The sequence below is a fragment of the Zonotrichia albicollis genome, chromosome Z (assembly GCF_047830755.1).
Source record: "Zonotrichia albicollis isolate bZonAlb1 chromosome Z, bZonAlb1.hap1, whole genome shotgun sequence".
In the NCBI taxonomy this organism is placed as follows: Eukaryota; Metazoa; Chordata; class Aves; order Passeriformes; family Passerellidae; genus Zonotrichia; species Zonotrichia albicollis.
In genome coordinates, this window is record NC_133860.1 from 57008457 (window position 1) to 57029241 (window position 20785).

Genomic DNA, 20785 nt, shown 5'->3' on the forward strand with positions numbered 1-20785 from the left:
TTAAATGAAGTTTATTAGCTAAGCAGCTGTAACTGTTTTGCAGAGTTGAAAAGGTTCCATTACTCAGCCTATTTGTTCTCCAGCCAAACAGAGGTAAAACACATAGGAAGACATTCTGTTATGGGATATGAATTACTTCCACCACTAAAACTAGATCTGCTTGTATGCAATGGGTAAAGAATTGTCCGGTTTATCTCGGCTGTTTGAGGGGCCTGGAAGGCCTGGGGGTGGCCTTGGGCAGCCCGCGTATCGAAGGACGAGAAGAGGCTTCAGTTCTTCTTTCTGGTTTTATGTTTATTAATTGTTTATCTAAAAGATGTTCTTTCAGCCTAACAAAGATCTGCTCAGCAGTCAGCCATGGGCACACTGTCTCTGCCCGCCCGGGCAGCCACGTATCTTTATACCCATTGTGACGTATACAATATTTATCATTTTTCCCCAATACCATCTACTCTTATAACTCGATGTACTCTCAGCAATAACCAATCCAAAGGTGCCACCGTGGCCAAAGAAGATGGAGGAGAAGAGGAACAGAAGGAGGACAGGACACACCCCAATTCCTCCATCTTACTCCTCTAAACCCCCCTGTACATAAATCCTAAACGTTGTGTCTCACTCTCTAATTAACTAATCCCTTCACCATTCACCCTGTGAAGCCCTCATCCTTGTCGTCTCCTGTGTAGGGTTAAAGTCCAGCTACCAGACACTTCTGGCAACATTCCAGGAGTCCCGAGCCCCCCCAGGGTCTCGGTGGCTCAGCATCTCAGGACTGAGATCTTGAGATCCGACATCTCCCCCTTCTGTTTGCCCCAAGAAAACCTCTTTTACAATCCGATTCATGGCATCTGGGACGACATGGATGAGGACTAGGAGAGCTATTACAATATAAAATCCTAAACTATTAAAACATAAAATCCTACCCTTAAAATTCTTCTCCAAATGGGAGAAATGTCAAAGAAATCTGCCCTTAAAATTCCTCTCCAAATGGGAGAAATGTCAAAAAAATCTACCAGCTGATCAATATATGATCCTTTGTCAGTTTCCCCTGTAATAGGTAAATTTACCCCATTGCCTATTGCAATTCAAGATCCCAAGGAGAAAACCCCCCAGAGTCTTTCGTCCTTATACAGAAATATTCAAGACCCCAAAGGGAAAACCCCCCCAGAGTCTTTCCGTTTCTCTTGTTTCTCTTCTGAGTTGTCCTTTGCAGTCTGAGTCCCGACTTTTGTCTGAGTATTCGTTTCTTCTTATATCTTGTTGAGGAAAATCGCTGCATAGAGTCAGACTCGTTACGAAATGATGCTGTAGCTCCGCTGAACCGATCCGGCATGTTGTGCACTCAGGGGTTACCTAGTTTTTGATTCAACTGACAATAGGGTTAGAACACACATGCCTCCCCGGGAGGGGAGAGGCTTGGGACTCCACGAGGGTTTTTTACCAAAGGCACCAAGTCTGGAGAGGGCCCCTCCTCGCCTGAGACATCACCGGGGGTCTGGCCCGCCCGCGCTCGGCGCATGCGTGCTTTCCGAGCTGCTCTCTGTCTCTCCCGAGGTAATTTTTCCCTCTCCCTTTTTGTTCCGCCTCTGAATTTTCCCCCTTCGGTCTGCCCCGACTCTGTCTCCTCCTCCTCCGACGCTGTGTGTGTGTGGCCTTTCGTCAGTGTGTGTGGCCGCCCCCGCCGGCACCCGCGCCCGCCGCGACTCGCTCCGGGTTTTTTGCGTCACAACCGCGCGCCCCCTGCGTCTCACCGCAGCTTTCTGGGATTGCGCAATTTCCCCCATGCTGCTGCCCATGTCGGACGCCCCTGCTGCGCTGGCATGTGACTTCTCCCCCGGGTTCTTGTGAGTTTTGCCCGCCGCACGCGTTTCTGCTACCTTGCCGGCCCCCGGGGCCGCTGCCGCCCCTGGCCCTGAGTCAAGCAAAGCCGCGCGAAAACACGTATCCCTCGCTTTTTCTTCACCTGCGCTCCCCGCCTGCTCCGCTGCAGCCTGGCTTCCCTGCTCCGTTGCCGCGGCATTGCGAGAAAGCGCGCCCCCCGGTCCCCTCTCCCCCCCCTGTTCTCCCTCTGCTCCTGAGTCCTCCATGCTCTCTGGACTTTTTGGATGCTTTTTGGGAATTTCCCAGGGTTTCTGGGTTTTGGGACCGGGTATTTTAATAATATTTCTTGCTCTTTTTCTCCAAGAGCATTTCCCCCCTGGCTTCTTAAGGCCAGAGCTAATCTTTTCCGGAGTCTTGCTCCCCCCTCTTTTGAGGGCCCCCCCCCCGGACGTCTGCTGCGTCTCGGGGTCTTCCTTCCTGGCCTTTTAAGGCCAGAGCTAATTAATTTTTTTTTTTTTTTTTTTTTGTGTATGTTTGTGTCACACCTTATAAGGTGGACAAAATTTCCCGTTGTTCCTGGGAAGGTGTGCCCCCCATGTTCTTATTTTTCAGGCTTTCTTACCGAATCTGTCGCCAGAGCAGTCTGGACGTCTCGATCACTGTCCAGCAGATCGCGAGAAGTGGTTCCAGGGCGCCTTCTGGTTCCAGTCCGGGCTGTTCTGCTACGATTGTCTTCGGCAGAAACTGAGAGGTGGAATTCTCAGTGACTGCTGTTTTTTTTTTGCAGTCTCTGTTGGCTTTTTTTTTTTCTCTTCTTCTCTCTTTTTCTTCAGGGCTTTGAAGGTGGTGGTGGTGCCCCCCCCCCGAAAGGTTGTGGTGGTCAGAGCTCACCCAGTGGAAGCCAAATGTCCGGTTTATCTCCCCGAAAGGTTTTGTGGTGGTCTCTGTCCGCCCAGGGAACGCCAAATGTCCGGTTTATCTCGGCTGTTTGAGGGGCCTGGAAGGCCCGGGGGTGGCCTTGGGCAGCCCGCGTATCGAAGGACGAGAAGAGGCTTCAGTTCTTCTTTCTGGTTTTATGTTTATTAATTGTTTATCTAAAAGATGTTCTTTCAGCCTAACAAAGATCTGCTCAGCAGTCAGCCATGGGCACACTGTCTCTGCCCGCCCGGGCAGCCACGTATCTTTATACCCATTGTGACGTATACAATATTTATCATTTTTCCCCAATACCATCTACTCTTATAACTCGATGTACTCTCAGCAATAACCAATCCAAAGGTGCCACCGTGGCCAAAGAAGATGGAGGAGAAGAGGAACAGAAGGAGGACAGGACACACCCCAATTCCTCCATCTTACTCCTCTAAACCCCCCTGTACATAAATCCTAAACCTTGTGTCTCACTCTCTAATTAACTAATCCCTTCACCATTCACCCGGTGAAGCCCTCATCCTTGTCGTCTCCTGTGTAGGGTTAAAGTCCAGCTACCAGACACTTCTGGCAACATTCCAGGAGTCCCGAGCCCCCCCAGGGTCTCGGTGGCTCAGCATCTCAGGACTGAGATCTTGAGATCCGACAAAGAATGGCCTGTATGTAGTGTTTGTGTCCTACCTGTTGTTGTGAGTCATCTCTCTGTGTTTTGCAAACTTAACATGCCACCCCAGGTTTTCTGTTCTGAATTTGGAATTACAACAAGAGCCTGGAAAAAACAATTCCTGCAGTCCAAGTATACGACTTGTATAGTCATTGATGGTGTACCTAATCCGGTATAACAAGGACACTAATGTATCTGTGTTACAGTGGGAGGTGGGTAATATGCAGTGATTAAAAGCTTCAGCTTTTTTTGTGAAATTATCCCCTCCTTTTCACTTGTACTGCAGATTGTACAGTTTGCAAGCTTTGCTGACATATTTTATTACATGGTAAATTTCATGTTAGATTTTAACATAGAAGTAGTTGAGTATATGAGAACTGAGTGAAAGGAGTGTTCTGCTTTGTTTGGAAACCACTGTTTTTCTATCATGATGTTGTAAAATAGTGGGGACCTGCAAAGTTTAAGGACTAGTGGTTCATTGCTTTTGAAATGCAATGATTTCAGATTGTCCACACAGAAGTATTGGGAACTGGTTGGAAGAAGATGAGTGAGGATAGATTTACAATCCTGCAGTAATTTTCATTCAGACTACCTTGTCTGATTATTTCTAGTTTTGTTAAAATTGTGTCAGAGAGACGCTATGAGCTTTCTAGGTGTAAAGGGTTATTAAATGTCTGGGCAGTTGAAATATTTTTTTTTAAAGATTTATTTTTTAACTGCATACATTTCCACAGAGAGCTATTTGTGGCATTTCAGAATACTGTTCTTAATACAAATATCTTAGGAATAACTGTTGTATTTATTTAATTATTTTTGCTTGGGATATTATCATTCAGTAAGAAAATGGAATAGTCTATTGGAGTACTTTGCAAGAAATGGTAATCTCTACCATTAAACATAACTCGGATCCAGACAGGGCTGGCTTTGAAGGTTTAAAAAATACTGTAGGCTAGCTTGAACATCTCTATAGAAGAAAGTTCTCAAAAGCAAGAGGTAAAATTTCATCACATACAGATGACTCACAATGTGTAGCAATGGGGAGATGTATGTTTAAATCCATGGGGACTCTTACAAAGAACATGTGACTTCTGCTTGAGTGTGATTGAGTGTTTCTGTTTTGGGCTAAAAACATACAGGATAATATTCTGGTGAGCAAGTGTAGAATTTACTTCTCTTTGGTGCAAAAACATTCATTACTTTCCGCTGTTAGAGTTGTTTCTTACTCCAGAATACCTGAATTCCCAATGGGATGAAATTGATCCATTTCATTTAAGCGAATTGTATGGATTTATTTTTGTATTCTCCTATAGGAAATTCACTATTTGACCTGTACTTTAATAATAACAACAATAACACAGAAGCCAATTCCTTCTAGTTTAAAAGAATGTCACTTCTGTTTCTTTTCTTAATGAGGCCAAATAAAATGCAAATTTGTATAGTATAGCTCTGCTAAATGGCCTGTTGAGTATTTTTTTCCCTAGTAAAATAAATCGTGGTTTGTATGTTCATGTACAATGAAATGAGGCCAAAAAATCTGTCATTTGTACCCTGTTTTCAGTTGTAACAAGATGGCTAACATTTAGTAGGGAGCTCAGGAGTGACATGTTATTACCATTTTAAATTGTAGATATGTAAAATTGGAACATTAATAAGAACATTAATCTTTATTTGATTGTCAAAGATTTCTTAGGCTTGTAGTGAAATAATTCTTGATTAACAGTTTATCTCTTTATCACTGAATAAATACAATTTCAAAAATATTTATTCTCCAGTGGAAAAAAGCTACAGTCACGGTGCAGAAAATTCCTCTTTTCCCATTGTGTATGGCTTCAGCACAGTGCTCTGGAGCTGCCATTGCCAGATGTGGACATAGTTCTTTTGAAAATAACAGTATCACTCTTATACACAAGGCTCTGGATAATTTGCTTCCCCACCAGAAGAACGTTGTGTGTGGGCGGATTATTGGCATTGCGCAGTCTGGGAAGCTGGATCCTACTGTAAACAGAGCAACAGATGAGAGTGGGAGCAGGGAGGGGCATACATCTCACTGATTATTTTAAGAAGACAAGTTCCAAGAAGCTCTGAACTCAGATGTAGGACAGAAAGTTTAAGCAGGCCTTGGAGTTTTCAGGATAAATGTGTGCATTTTTTAAATGAAAAAACTCTGAATCTGAGCTAGTGTGTGACATAAGTAACTTTTTGTTGCAGTCTATGCACTGACACAAGTAGCTTCTGAATCTACCTCTTAGTGGTCTGATGACCTTGTCACAGTAGCATTTCCATGTACATCATTGAAAAATGCAAAGTTCCAGCATCTCCATTACCTTTGGCCCATTATTTAGTAATGATTTTTGTTATGGCTCTGCTGGCTTTGCAAATAATTAAGTTCAGTGTAGTCTGTTTGGAGGTTGAAAACATGAGTTAAGTGTGTGTAAGATGACCTGATAAAAATTTAAATTTTAGATAAAAATGTCTTCATTTTTCTGCTGTGCTTCATTTACAGGTCCTTCAGCAGCTTTTAAATCACTTCCGAAAAAATAAGGATAAAGTTCTTCTTTTCTCCTTTTCCACAAAGGTGAGCTCCATGTGATTTTTATCAATTAACTGCAGCAGTAAGTTCTGAAGGGTGAATCTGAAAGTTGACAACTTGTCAACCACATTTCCTTATTGCGTCTATTGTTAGGAGTAATTACGAGGACAGTGTGCCATACTCCACAAGCATATTGAAACCTTATGTTACCTCATGATAAAAATGGTGACAGCAAAACAGGTGTAGCTCTTCTGCCGTCCCTAGACCTTTTTGAAATAGTTGTATTACTTCAGGTGCAGATAGCTAAGTTCAGCTGGTATGTCTTGAGTTACAGCACTGTCATAGCTCAGTATGACTGCCATATCATAAAACCTTTGTGTTAGCACTGAAAGTTAAGTTTCCTCATTCTGCTGACTTTTCATCATCAGCAATGAAACTCAAATTCTTGCTGCACTAGTTGATTTGAATTTAAAACTCTCTAATTGGAGTGAGACTTATATGTACATTTTACTTTTAAAGTACTTGCTCCTTGGTTTCCTTATTAGGGAGTAATGTCTTTCCTGAAATAGGTCACTCTGTTGTATTGGGGCTTTTATTTAAATATTTGTAATGATAGCACTAAAAAGTATTTTAAAGCATAGTAATTTGAATGGTAGTTCAGGAGTCTTAAATACCTTTTTTTTTTTTTTTTGACTTTAAGAAAGAATGCAAGTTTAATGTTTAGATGCAGCAGTAGATTACTCATGTATCTCTTAGGTTATGTGTTATAGTGTCCGGTACCAGACTGACTACTGGTTATTGCAGCGTCTTTCACTCCATACCCCTGAACTCTGACTGTGCACTCTGTGCCTCTGTAATGCTCATTTACTGTATTTCAAGTAATTGCAGCTTGCTAAGATGGGAGATAGCTGCTTAAATGGACTGTCTGCTGACTGTGTTGGATTGAGTGACAGGATGAAACAGGCAGCTAGAGTGGGATGGTGGAGTCAGACCACAGCACACCAATATTAATCACCCTGAATGCTGTGGAATCACGGCTAAAGAGAATCAGGAATGTTGATACCAAAGTGTCAGAGATTTACTGTAATTAGCAATGGGTGGTGTACTAAAAATATATTTTATAAACATGGTCCCTGTGATCATGTTTAATTTAAAAGATACTACTAAGTACCTAACTTTTTATTTTCCTTTTTTCTTCATTTTTCCACTCAGTTGCTTGATGTGCTAGAACAGTACTGCATGGCATCTGGGCTAGATTACCGAAGACTTGATGGAAATACAAAATCAGAAGATAGGATCAAAATTGTGAGAGAGTTCAACAGCCTTCAGGAAATTAACTTATGTCTTGTATCTACAATGTAAGAAAATTTAACTTGTAGCTTGTTTCAATATGTCTGTCTAGTGTTAGTAAATCAGTTACTCTGCATTTCTGTTGCTGAGCTTGTGAGGGATTACTTTTTGAGAAGATGAGAGTAAGTATAAACTTGCTGCTTTGGTCAGAAGCTTCTTAAAATATTTAGACCCCTCCCTCCCTGCCTGCCTCCCTCCCTCCCTCCTGCTTCATGAGGATTTTTAAGATCAGAAGGAAGTGGGTCTTCTGGATCCTGGTTTAAAGTTGTTGCAGGATTGAAGAAACAGTTTTATACACTATTATTAAAAAAATTATTATTATGTCATTATCTACAAAAGGCTTTTAATTTTATTGTAGACAGACTCATTTTCTTGTTTTACACTAGTAGAACTAACAAGTGAGTATGAACATGAAATGCCATATTGAGCTGAAAAATTCACTATTACTGCAATTTATTAATCATGTTAATTAGCTAGCATGTCTATTTAAAAGGTTTCAGCAAGATCTTTTGTCTTTTTGAAATGTACCTATCAGATTTGCTTATCAATTTATGATGAATAGCAAATTGTTTTGAAAAAGACTGTTTTGTTCAACTAAATTTATTGTTACTACAGTGACTATTTATTTGTTTTATTCAGGTTACTTCCTTGCTTCATCTTGAATGAAATTTTTTACTGGGGAAGGGCAGAAAAGGAGCAAAGAAAAGCTTTGTTCCTTTTGTCTCATATCCAGAGGGGAAAACTCAGTGAAACTTAATGAAATATGTGTTCACTGTAGTTTTTACTGGAAGTGAGTATGTTGGAGTTAGGAGGATCCAAACTACCTCAATATAACTAGAGCAGACATCATCTTAAAGGCTGTTGCAAGTGGATGTCCGAGCAATCTTCAAATACTCTGGTGCTTATGTATAGTGTTGTGAAGAGATTTGCGATACTGGTCGTGTCCATTGGCTTGTAATCTCTGTCAACTGTGAAATCGGACATGAGCTTCTCTAAGACCTTTGTGAGTCCATAGCCCTTGTCCCTGAAGACAGAGGGAAATTTCAGAAGCTGTAGCATCATGAAGGACTAATTTTTGCTTCAGTCAATACTGTAATCATGGAGCTGTTAGTTCTCTTTCATTAATTTAAATCAAAATAAGAATGAAGGTTAACTAAACAGAGATGGGCTTTCTCCTCTCTGTTTTGAGAGCTTGTGTGTAGAGACTCTGCCTGCTGAAGGTGCTGGAGAAAAGGCTTGATTCTATTTGTAGTTTTACTTATCTTATGAGACAACTGGAAGGAACAAACCATAATTACAGTCAGTATAGCTAGTATGTTATAAACAAAACAGAGGGTGTAATTTTTTGCCTAGTTTATTACAGATAACAGAAAGTGATATTTTTCCTTGCTTGGTGCACAGTAATGGAAGCATCTTTACATTTGTAATGCTTTGGAAATTAGAAAGTGATTTATCCTATTTCTGCTGTACAAGAGATTGATCTTTCCTCTTACTCAGATTTCAGGCACATATAAAGTAATAATATAGAGTAAATTTAGAGTATATTCTATATTATTCTGTGTTTTTCATTGCAGAGTACGTTGACAGAATTGGTTCATACTCTTCTCTCTGTACTTTGTTGCAAAGTTTCTGGCTGACTGGTCTGTGTAGTCAATATATATGTGTTCTGGAGGTCTCATTGCTCAAAGAACCAAATGTTGATTTTCACTGAAAATACTTGCATGGTCTTTTGGGTGCGTAAGTGCTTTCTGCAACGGATGAATTCTCTACATAGTAATCTTGAGACTGCCATTATGTTCACTGGCACAGTTAATATGCAACTTACAAAACATAAAACACCAATCAGAGAATTACAGTGCAGCACTGGTGAATTCGCTATTACATTTGTGGTGTTTGTATTTTATATTCCTTTTCTTTCAAATGCTGTTTCTGCCTGAAATCGTATATAATATAGCCCACAGAGCTTTGAAAATCCTGGTTTTAATTGATCACTGAAATTTTTTGAGAAATGGAATCTTAAAAAAGAAAATATAATAAAGAATAAAAAATAAACATTTGTCCATCTGTAGATTTGACCTCAAATCTTGAAGTTAATATTGGTACCAAGCATAGTCACGTGGCTATCCCTAATGCTTTTATTGACAGCTGTGACTAAAACAGACAGCATTATGGATAAATGTATTTTATAGGTGTTGAGAGGAAGTGTAATTGTTTTCTTTAGAGCTTGTACATTTCATCAAGCCATTAGATCATGAATTTCAGATTGAGCACTAGGGAAAAATAGGTATATACCTGTTGGAACTTCTAAGTCTCATGAAGTAATACTTCATGAGAGTACTTCAGTCTTGCACTGGTGTTGCTGGGAAAATATGTGATTATTTAAAAAAGAGGATTTTTAGGCATGCTTAGAAACATTAAAATAATTGCTGGAGTTGCTGTAACTTGATAGGAGAATGTCAAGGCTTTCAGTTCCAGTGGTGCTGCTTAGCCAAAAGAAGGGAAACTGTATATGTACAGTACCAAAGTCAGCACAGTTCTATTCCATCTTAGTTTTCTGGAATAAATAAAAGCAGTGACTATGTCTGCCTTTAAATCACTGTTTCTGGATTTTTTGGTGCTAGTCATTCTCTAGATTGGTTCTGTCAGAATTAACTGTTAATGAAAATCCATTTCTGCTTCTCAGCTTTCTTTTTATGTAAAAAGAAGTGTCTACAGAAATTTGTAGGTAGTTTTTATCATGTAAGGTTACATATCCACTTCCATTCTACCTGCAGCATTCTCTATTACTGTCCATTACTGGACTGCTGTTAGTTACTTTTTACTTTTACATTTAGCTTTAATTTTTTCACAGCAATGTTTTGAGCAACTTTCAGTGTGCCTGTGATGACATCCAAAGAACTTTCAGCCACAAAAATCTCTCTGCAACAAAGAACATAGAAACCCTAGAAAACCCAGCTTGGTAAACAGAATTACATAATCAAAACTTTTATAAAACCTTTCCTAATGTAGTATTGCTCTGTACCTTTTGAGGTACTGAGTTGTGCAGATTTAAGTAAGATCATCTTCTGAAAGCTGTTCTTTTTAATAAAACTCTTTATTTAAGCCATATCATACTAATTTGCTTGGACCAAATTGCAGTAATGACTAGCTGCTAGTTAAAATGAGAGGTAAAATGGAGTACATAACTTACAATGCACAAACTTCTGCATTTGTTCTGTCTATGAAGGATATAAGAGCCATTCTTTTCTGTTTTGGACTAACTGAATTTTTGGGTCATACCTAAAAACACTGAAAGGTAAAATTAGTATAAATCTAGATATCCTGTTTTGTTAATTTTTGTGGACAGTTGGTTTTACATCTTCACTTATGTTTCAGTCCAACTGCAGGGTTGGTTTGGAAACAGGAAAGGCTGAAGTCTTATTAATGAAAAAAGAGTTTTAATGAAAAAAGAGTTTTTTCCTTAAAAAGAAGCACACTAAATTTGAAAAATACCATAATGTATTCTGAAAGAAAAACCCAACCAAATATTGTTATTCAGTAATTCACTGTTTGAGAATGTGAGTTCTCTGGAAACATCCATTAATATTGGCAAGCTTCTATATCCCCTCCCTTTCCAGATACAACTAATCCTAAGCTACACCATACTTAGAAAGGAAAGGCTGCAGTTGCATTTACATTGACATGGATTCCATGAAAACCAGAAGGTGGAGGGGCTCCATAAGTTTTTGGTTTCTGTCTCCATTCACTCTTAACACCAGAAAACTTTACCTTTCTTGTATTTCTTATCTGCTTCAAACAAGCAAAATTTAAAGTAATCTGTTGAACTAGGTGCTTGATAAGTTAATGGGATTTACTTTTTCAATTTTGCAGTACCTGTTTTAGAAAAATAGCGCACTTGGAATTAGTGATGCCTATGCTAATGTGAATAATTGTTTTAATAGTTTATTTAATGATAGTATTAACTTGTGCTTGTGTAGGAACTTATGTCTTTTGTATGATAGTTGGTTGAGCCAGTCAAAAAAAAAAATTCAGTATTTGCTTGCTTTGCAACTGGATGAGAAGTGGTATTTTCCTCACTTTTGCTCCTATCAAATCATTCATCTAAGCATGTGCTAAACTCTGAGTAACTGAGCAGTTTTGCAGGGTTCAGGAGTTAGCTGCATCAGGTTAGATGTATGCTCAATTTCTTCTCGGCTTGCAAGTTTTACCTGAAAACACTCTTTAGCTGTTGAGTGTTCTGAGATGATGCAGGTGGTACCTCTGTGACTTCTAAGCCACAGAGCAGATAAATTTCTCATTGTGACTTTTTTCGCTTTAATGACTGTTATGAATGTTGCTCATATGCAATGTGGCCAACTGTGTTTTTAACAGCTGAATAACTTATTGTACAAATACACTTGTGTTAGTTGTTAATGCTTACAGGTATGGCTTACCTGAGATTGTGACCACTTTAGTGAAAGTTCACAGCATTATTGTCAAAAACTATGTACTGGGATTAGCTGAGGTAAAATTTCACCTGTAACTTTCCTGCTTCCATAATATTAACTGGCTTTAAACTGGTTGTGAATTTCATTATAATATTAGGGGGTGTTGCCCTGTGTAGGACTTAATGGGAAATTAATGGCAGTGGTTATTTGAGTACTTGGCGGTTTAGTACAACAGTACTAAAAGTACAACAGTAACACAAAGCTGTACTGCACTTTTTTCAGTATCTTTCATGTGTTCTTTTTTTTAAGTTGGGGAAGAGTAGGCAAGTATGGACCTAATACAGAATAATCTAGTTGCACGTTTTTTTCTTACTATCATAGAGTTTTGGTTTTTCGTTTTTATGTTTTCAGGGCTGGTGGACTGGGTCTTAATTTTGTTGGTGCCAATGTTGTTATACTGTTTGATCCTACATGGAATCCAGCAAATGATCTTCAAGCGATTGACAGGTACACTCTCAAAATACAGAACTTGATCCATGTTGCACTCTTCCATTGATTCTGTAACATGATTGTCCAACTAAATTTTTTTCTCAAGTAAGAAATTTTTACTTTGTCTGATTAATCTACAAGACAATAGGAAAGAAAAGTCCTACTAAATTATTTTTTAACTCTGATGTGATTATTTTAACCTAAATTTTACAATATATTTTCCTTTATTTCTTCTTTTTTTTGCAGCAGCAGCAGGCCAAACAAAAACTCAACAAAAAACTCCTTGTGGTTATCATAACTATTTTGTGATCCCTAGAATATATATGTGTGTGTAGATGACATTTTTCTTGAAGAATACATTGCAGTTGACCCCAGTTTAAATGGTGTTTTGAATTCCCAAACCATAAAAGACAGGGGCTCCTTATGTTCTCTTCTGCTTCACAGTTGTGGAGATTAGTGTCTTTTTAGCACTTATATCTATCTCTGATATTATGGTGTTGGAGTATTTACAATGATGCAGATTTTTCTTTCCAGGCTTGTTGACTCTTGGTATTTCCCTAAGAGTTCAAGGCAGACCTTTGAGTAACTGAAGAATACTAAAAACCTATAAAAGAATATTAAAAAATCAGTAGATTTATATATTTTCATGAGCAGAAATACACTTATTTCTGTTATCTCATATAATTATGTAATCTGGTTTTAAGTGTCTTTCTGATTATTGGGATGTGTTTATGTGCACCTGTTCTAGAGAAATATATCAGGAACATGTATTGTGGACTATCTTTAAAGAATCTTTGTAAGATCACATTACTACTATGAATTGTTTTAGCCTCCTGTGAATTTTGTGGAATATAGTCTATTAGACATCTCAGAATTTACCATTTGAATAGAACACTGTGCCACTTCATTAGCTGTTTTTATGATGTTGTATCTTGTAAAGTAATTTATGAAGTTAAGAAAGAACCGACTGCTCCAAGTAATCTATGAATTAATTCTGTATAATGGAAATAGGAGAATACTTTGAGCAAAAGTAGGTGGAGACACAAAGGGGAAAAAAAACCCCAGCAAACCCTAGATAAACAGAGTGGATGTGTTTGGTGGAGAGGTGGGAGACAGTTCTTGTGATATAAAATGAGGAGAAGGCTTTTTAAACTGGGTAGGCCTGGGAGAAATATGAAATATTAAAGGTAAAGGAAAAGGAAATCAATTACTGTGGAAAATTTGGAAAGGTAAGGAAAACAGCCCAATCAACATATACATGATTTTGAATAGTACTGTTTTATTAGACTGCTTTTATATATTTAGTTTGTTTACTTTTATTGCTTCCCCTAAGAGCTCTCATTTCTTCAAATGTTTTTAATGTGCCATGTCCTTGCAGAGCTTATAGAATTGGCCAACACAGAGCTGTTAAAGTGTTTAGATTGATATCCTTGGGAACTGTGGAAGAGATGATGTACTTGCGACAAGTTTATAAGCAGGTAAAGCTCACAAACTGTTTAAATTGGGAGTTCTTCCTAGCAGTTTCAGGGATTGAAAGCTAATATTTTTTCAGGGACTGAAAGCTAATTTAGCCTGTAGTAAAATTGTAGTTTATTTTGTGTTTATGTTATGTGATGTTACCTTAACATACTAAGCCAAGCTTAGTAGCTGTTAAAGAGTGGAACAGAATAACATTTCTATTCAAGTGTTTTTCTTTAACTATTCACAGTTTAATTATGCAATGTACATTATTCAGGTTATATAGAGAACTGTTTTTATTTGAAGGTTTATAAAGTACAACTGTGATAGTTATAGTAAGTATCTGCAGCAATCTGATTCACACAGCTTTTTCTCATGAAAGTCTGGAGAAAGGAAAGGAGAAGTCTTGCTGATGCTATAGAAGAAAAGTTGATGAGCTCGTAGAAAAAGAAGACCTGGATATTGTCTGTTTGGATTTCCAAAAAGCATGTATAAGTCTTCAAAGGATGTATAAATATTTTTCTTTTTTTTTTTTTCAAATTGACTTGTATTTTTCAAGTTAAATATGCAGTAATAAACAAGATTAATTATAAGTCTGAGGGGTTGGGTTTTTGTCAGCTATACTTGAATTGCTTTCCCTTAGCAAGTAAATATACAGGGCAAGGGAAGGTGAAAAGATTGCTAATAATTTAGTATAGTGGAAGCTGAGCTGTCAAGATACAGAGGAGTGCCAGTAACATGTATAGTAGGTGTCTGATAATAGGCAACAATGCAGTAAAAGTCTTCAAATGTTCTATTTTTTTTTTTAATTCGGTAACGCCAAGCAGGTTCATATTATACCACAATCTATTATACCAACCTCTGCCGGGGAAATTAAAATATCCTTGCTTAGGAATTTCTGCTTGTTCCAGCTAAAGCTGTGTATATAATGTGGGTGCCTGGAAATTTTGACGTGTTGTTGTAGCAAACACTTCTGAAATCTCTTGTGTTGTTCTGTTTTAGCAACTTCACTGTGCAGTGATTGGAACTGAAAATGCCAGACGGTATTTTGAGGCAGTGCAAGGATCAAAGGAACATCAAGGAGAGCTTTTTGGGATTCATAACCTTTTCAAACTTAGGACTCATGGGTCCTGTCTTACCAAAGACATACTGGAGGTATGAAGTCCCTTTTACTTTTGGATATTAGTTTTACATTTTTCCTTTCTTGTGAGACTTCTTGGTCATTGTTTTGAACGGAAACAGTATAAAACAGAATGATGATACTTAACCAATACTTATCTGGGCAATGACTTAAATGAAATAGAAATGCTAATTTCTTGTTCTGATATGGACCCGATAAATTTCTCTAAATCCAAGAATGGTAAAACTTGGTTTATAATTTTTGTAAATTTCCTACTATATATATTTTTTGCATTAAAAACTACATAACTTATTTTTTGATCCTTTCATGCAGCTTTGTGCACAGATACCTCTTATTCATCAGAAACTCATATTGAACTTTTAAGCCAGAATTTGTATAATAAAAATATTTTTTATGACCACATTAACCTCTTTAGAGTACTTTTTGAGTGGTCAATAACTGTTAAAAAAAGTTTGCTGCAGCTAGCTTACATCTTCAAATTTACTGCAGCTTTATTCTGTGTTTCTTTTTCTTTCCATGCTTCCCTTTATTTTGTTATTTTTCCTCTGCTAAGAATTTAGTCTGGACCATGCTGATTTTACTTCTGGTACTTACACTTCCGGAAAACAAAAGAAACTTCTTTTTCCTGTGCTTGTCTTTGTGTATAATAAAAACTGAATCTGTTTATGTTAACTCTTTGGTTGTCTTAGAGGGAAGGACGGGTAGAAGCAGGAGTCATGACAGCAACTACATGGCTGAAGGAAGAGAATAATTCGTGCAGCTCAGAAAAGGTGAGATGTCTTTGTGGACTGTAGACCAGAGCATGACAGGCCTCCAGTTCCCAATATTGCAGTGGCAAATGTGGGCAATGTATCATTAGGCTGATGATACTTTTACTGTGTTGTTAAGATGATTTTGTTTAGGGAATTGTGGAAAGGAGTACTAGGGGTTTAGATGATTGAAAGCTTCAGGTTTTGTGGAACTCTTGAAGACCTTGGCTATTTAGTTATTGTAGTCAGACAATCAGAGTGATTCCCACCAAACCAGTGGTCTGTTCAATACTGTCTTTTTTCTGTTTTGGGTTTTTTTTTAATGTATATAATTATCTAATGGTTTCCTTCTGGAATAAGATTTTTTTTTAAATTTTTTTTCAACAAAGGCCAGTTTTAATAGGAGCATTGCATTTGTAAGAATGTTTTGACTGAGTGCCATGTTCAGATACTTTGAGTAAAGGTATCATTAGATTAGATTGCACTGAATTATATTACAAATTAGCCACTGTCTCTTATGCCTGTTGGAGATTTCTGTGAGTATATGTCAGTATTTAATGTGCCCTTACATTAATCTCAGTCTCATATTCATAATACATAACTGGATGGTCATGATCTCACATATGGCTTGCTGACAAAAAGGAACTTCTTAAGCTTATATTAAATGCTTTTTGATGAGCAGAATTATATCAGGGTTAAAATATTAATTTTAAAATATCTCTGAGTACAGAATTTTGATATTTATGGTTCTGACTTCAATTTACAGGCTGTCATGATTCTTACCTCAGTAGTATGCAGTTCTGGAGGGGTGTTCTGGACTTTTATCTTAAAAACATTTTAAGATTGCCTGGGCATAATTTTGTTTGATTACAGAAGGCCTTGATGAATTTTAGAGCATTCATATACAAGGAAGTAAACCACTACCTTAGAATTATTTTTATTATGAATGTCAGTACACACAATATTAAAGCTTGAATCATGAAGTCATCTTCCAAAGCACCCTTGAAAGACAAAAAGTAGCAATGAGATTAGTATAAACTTAAAAAATATGAATGTGGATTGGGAAGGCATAAGTTGTTTTAGCAGTGTACAGCATATATTGTCTCAAGTACATAAACTTTGGTTATTTTCACTGTTTTTCTGCTAAAAATAAGACTTCAATAATTTCTCATTATGAATTATTTTGCATTTTATAATACTACTTTGTGTATTTTTTACTTGAGTAACAGTGAAAATCCACTGTTTTACTCTGCTTTGAAATTAGGCATGTTGAGTGTACTATAAATATTAAGTAACTTTGCAGATTTTTTTTGTTTTTGGCTTTTTTTTAGTATGAACAAACAGACTGTCAAGAAGATGGAGATCCCCAAAGCATTCAGGCACACTTAAAAAGAGAAGAAACTGATTTTTGGGATGATTTGAGTGATGATGATATTCTGGAGAGTTCTGTGAAAAAATCTGACAGAAGAAAGCCATGCAATGAAAATGTAACAAAAGGACAGCTTTCCTTAATGCAGTGTGGATTCTCTAAGTTGTTGCAGAGAGAAATTGAGACTACCAGAGAAGGGGATCACAATTATGACTCTAATCCTTCAAGTTCTGATGCTCACACTATAAGAAAAAATGTAAATAGCAAGCATGGTGGTTTTCAGAAATGTCAAACCAGTGTGCCTGTTTTGGAGCATGGGAAAGCTGTTCTGTCTCCAAATGGAAGTGATAAAGAGAGTATGCATAGTACAGAGTGGCTTGGTTTATCAGGCTCTGAGGAGGAAGGCAGCATAAAAAATGAGAATCAAAGCATTTTAAAGCAATGTGACATAGTCATGGAAACTGAAAGTAGTTCTGAAGCAGATGATGATGTCATCTTTCCTACCCAAGTTCAAGTATGCCAGCAACCAGTGCTTACTAAAGAAATTGAAATACATAGGTCAACATCTGAAAATTGTGAAGAGTTAGCAAAAGAAAAAGCTGGGTTTGTATTTAAGGGAAACAGTAGACAATTTGGATTCCACAGTACTGAGTCAAACTTCGCCATATCTTTTGAAGATGTCAGGAATGACATAGATTTGAAAGGAACGAGCGATGTAAGCGATGAGTCTGATGATATTGAACTTCCCTATAATTCTGAATCAAGAAAGCCAGGAACTCTGAGTTTTCCCAAGTGGAAGAAATCTCTACCACAAGCAAAGAAGCCCTGTAGAAAAGGAAGGGAAAGTGATTCCCAGAATATAGATGAATTCTCATCCTCTGAAGATAATTTTCCAATTGAGAAAATTCATGCCAAGAAGAAAAGCTATAGGAGTAAACAGAGTAGCAGAATTCAGTTTGGGTCTAAAATGCTGTGTCCTATTCAAGACATGTCTGTTGCACAAATGAAGTCAGGCAATTATGCTGTGCATAGCACTTACGCAAGTAAAACTGTATTTGAGCATCAAGAAAAAAGAATGGAATCAATGGACAAATATTTAGGTAACTATTAAGTTAATTTGTTCAATTTTATTTCAGCTAAAGTAATAACATATGTCTAATTTACCATTGTCAGCAGATTTTAAGTTCTTATTGCTGTACATTTTTTTTGTTATAAGATGTAGCAAATGCTAAGTTGTTTTTCAGAAATATCTTTGTATATCTTTCTCTTTATTAGTCTTACTTTTTGTCTTACAGGGTGATAGGCTGCTTTGTAATTCTTGGTTAAACTTGTACAATCTCTTGAAGTATGCTGAGATTGAAGATTTATTAAAAATTCACAAACTAAATATTTGTAAGATCTTACAAGTCTTGACAGGCCTATTAAATAAAGTGCACAGAAAAAAATGTGGTTTGGGAGTTTTAAACACCATGTGGAAGACTTGATTCCTAAACTTAATTTTAACCACTGATGTTGTAGCTGTTAAGTCATAGATGCTTTGGAATGTCTTTGTCCATCTGAAAATAACCACACTAAAACTGAAGTAGTAATAAACTGTCTGGATAAATACAAATAAGTCTAATGATTGTTGTTAATTTCATATAGCTGGGTTACTTGGTGTTGAGTGAAATAGTAACAAATTCTACAACTTCAGTGTAATTTTTTTTTTTTAAATTACAGTATCCTTCTGTGCAGATGTGTATCTTCAGTGTTTTGGAATAACATCCTTGTATTTTTCTCATCATGTATCAGATGGCGTTCAAGAAGTGGCATATATTCATTCAAATCAGAATGTGGTTGGATCCAGCAAGGCTGAAAATCACTTGAGCCGATGGGCGGTGCACGACGTGTTTGAGTTGAAGCAGTTTTCCCAGCTGCCTGCTAATGTAGCTGTCTGTAGTGCCAAGGTAAAGAGATATTTTTGGAAATGTCATTTTAACTTTTCTTTATCCTCATTTTTCATCTTAAAAAGCTCTAAAAAACTTGTTTTTCTGTTACTGGCCACCATGAATGATCAAAGACACTGAGGATGGAAGGAAGAGAATGCTCAGTTGGAAGTCTAATAAATTACTTTGTTTTTTTGGGGTGGCTTTTACATTAGCCAGCTTTGAAAGAGCTGGTAATTAAACAGCACAGCATCCTCTGTGGGATTTTTCTGTGGGAGAAATATTAAGACTAGAGTTTTGAAATCAAATTCTGTGCCGTGTTTTTCTGATTTGAGCCTTGAAAAATCTTCAGTTTGTCCTGGATCCAGTTAACAAACATCCAGTTGCCACAATACGTTCTGAACACCCTGTAGCATAGGAATACATGAGTTTGCAGACTCACTTGGGGAGGTGAGCATATGCAGTTGCTATAGTTAAGTCAAACTGTCTATGTTTAATGTCTTAAACATAGAAGTAGAGTTTACTGGGAGTTCTTATTTGCAGCAATGGTTATGTTTAATGTTTTTTGTTGATTCTGTAGCTTGTTTAATTGCATTTGGAATACACACAAATCTGGAATAAATTCAGGTACATCATTCATATTTTTTATTCTTACTACACAATGCTCTGATTATCTGGGTACAAACATTTCCCATTCCTAGACTGATTTTTAAGATAAACCACAAGCAGAGAATAAGTAATTGATGAATGTGCAGCTTAGTCTTTACAGACACGATAGCTATCCTTACAGAAATTGTAGACATACGACTGTGTTGTTCTGGGATGTTGAACATCCACAGTGGCTAGAAGAGTTTCTTCCAGTGCTGTTGTTTTACTGTATTTAATTAAGCCATTAGCAGAGCTGCCAAGAATTTTTATACTGGGAAGATCAAACTAGGCAAACCAGTAAAAGTAAGGCCTTTTCAATTTTAACACATTTGCATTAGAATGTTCCTCATTAGCAGAAAAGTTGGTCAAAAATACTCATGAGTACAGTAGGAACGTACTTATTAATTGGCAATGGCTGACAACATTATTAAAACCAAATAAAAATGAAAGAAAACTTTGAAGAGAGTATTTTGAGTAAATGTCTGTGATCCACCTCTGTTCAAAACTAGTTTGTGATGTTCATGTAACTTAGAGCTTATTATGTAGAGTTATGTGACTGCAAGTATTGCAAATTAACTTACCTTGATTAACTCGTCAGATTTTTTAAGGTATGCACTTTTCACTCGGAAGCAGCAGTAGTATCATTTCTCCTGGAGATCTAAGTAGGAAGAAGAACATCAAAAAGTACGGAGAAGGCTGCCTCTCCTTTTTTCACTACCTGTTTTTCATTTACATAAAGGCACTAGTGTAGAAATAAAAGATAGATGACTGCCTATTCTTAGATGTGTCATTTTTGTGGTCTGCTTAAAAGAGAGCTTCTTAGACAATTTTGAAAGGTTCTCTACTTAGAATTTTATTGATACTGTTTTTCTTTCTTCATTACTTTGTATTTCTTTAGAAGACATTTTGTGAAAAAAACATGGTCACTGTTGTGCTTCTGGCCATCAGGCTTTGCTGGTCAATTTTCACTTATTTGCCGTCAAATGAAGTTAGGACATTCACTGTCTCAGCATCTACCTATTTTATCATAAATAATACTGCTTAATAAAAATGTTTTTCGTTAGAATAAGGTAGCATCATGTGTAATACTAAACATACAGCTGAGTCATTTAAATTTCCATAATTGTTTTAAGTAAATAAAGGTACACTTTTGAATGTTGGAATGTTAATTGGAAACTGACAGTTACTGAAGAAAACACAGAGTTTTGTCAGAAATTTTGAAATTCCTTATTAATGTAGATTTCAAGTGTCATTGGTCTAATAGTTTCTCAGAAACTTGTCTAGCTCTTT

General features: G+C 37.1%; 1 protein-coding gene across 5 annotated transcripts in view; it reads left to right on the plus strand.

Annotated features, from left to right (window-relative positions):
- Nucleotides 1–20785, plus strand: part of ERCC6L2 (ERCC excision repair 6 like 2) — a 69938-nt gene that overhangs the window by 21406 nt on the left and 27747 nt on the right. For 3 of the 5 annotated variants that reach the window (XM_074532217.1, XM_026795181.2, XM_074532216.1), the window contains exons 10-17: nt 5913–5984; nt 7152–7297; nt 12128–12223; nt 13584–13683; nt 14666–14818; nt 15494–15574; nt 16885–18022; nt 18714–18868. In XM_074532217.1, coding sequence (XP_074388318.1) covers nt 5913–5984; nt 7152–7297; nt 12128–12223; nt 13584–13683; nt 14666–14818; nt 15494–15574; nt 16885–18022; nt 18714–18868 — 1941 coding nt within the window. Of the gene's footprint in view, nt 1–5912; nt 5985–7151; nt 7298–12127; nt 12224–13583; nt 13684–14029; nt 14188–14665; nt 14825–15493; nt 15575–16884; nt 18023–18713; nt 18869–20785 lie in introns of those variants that run through there. The other 2 variants (XM_014269048.3, XM_014269049.3) reach the window with 2 other exon arrangements.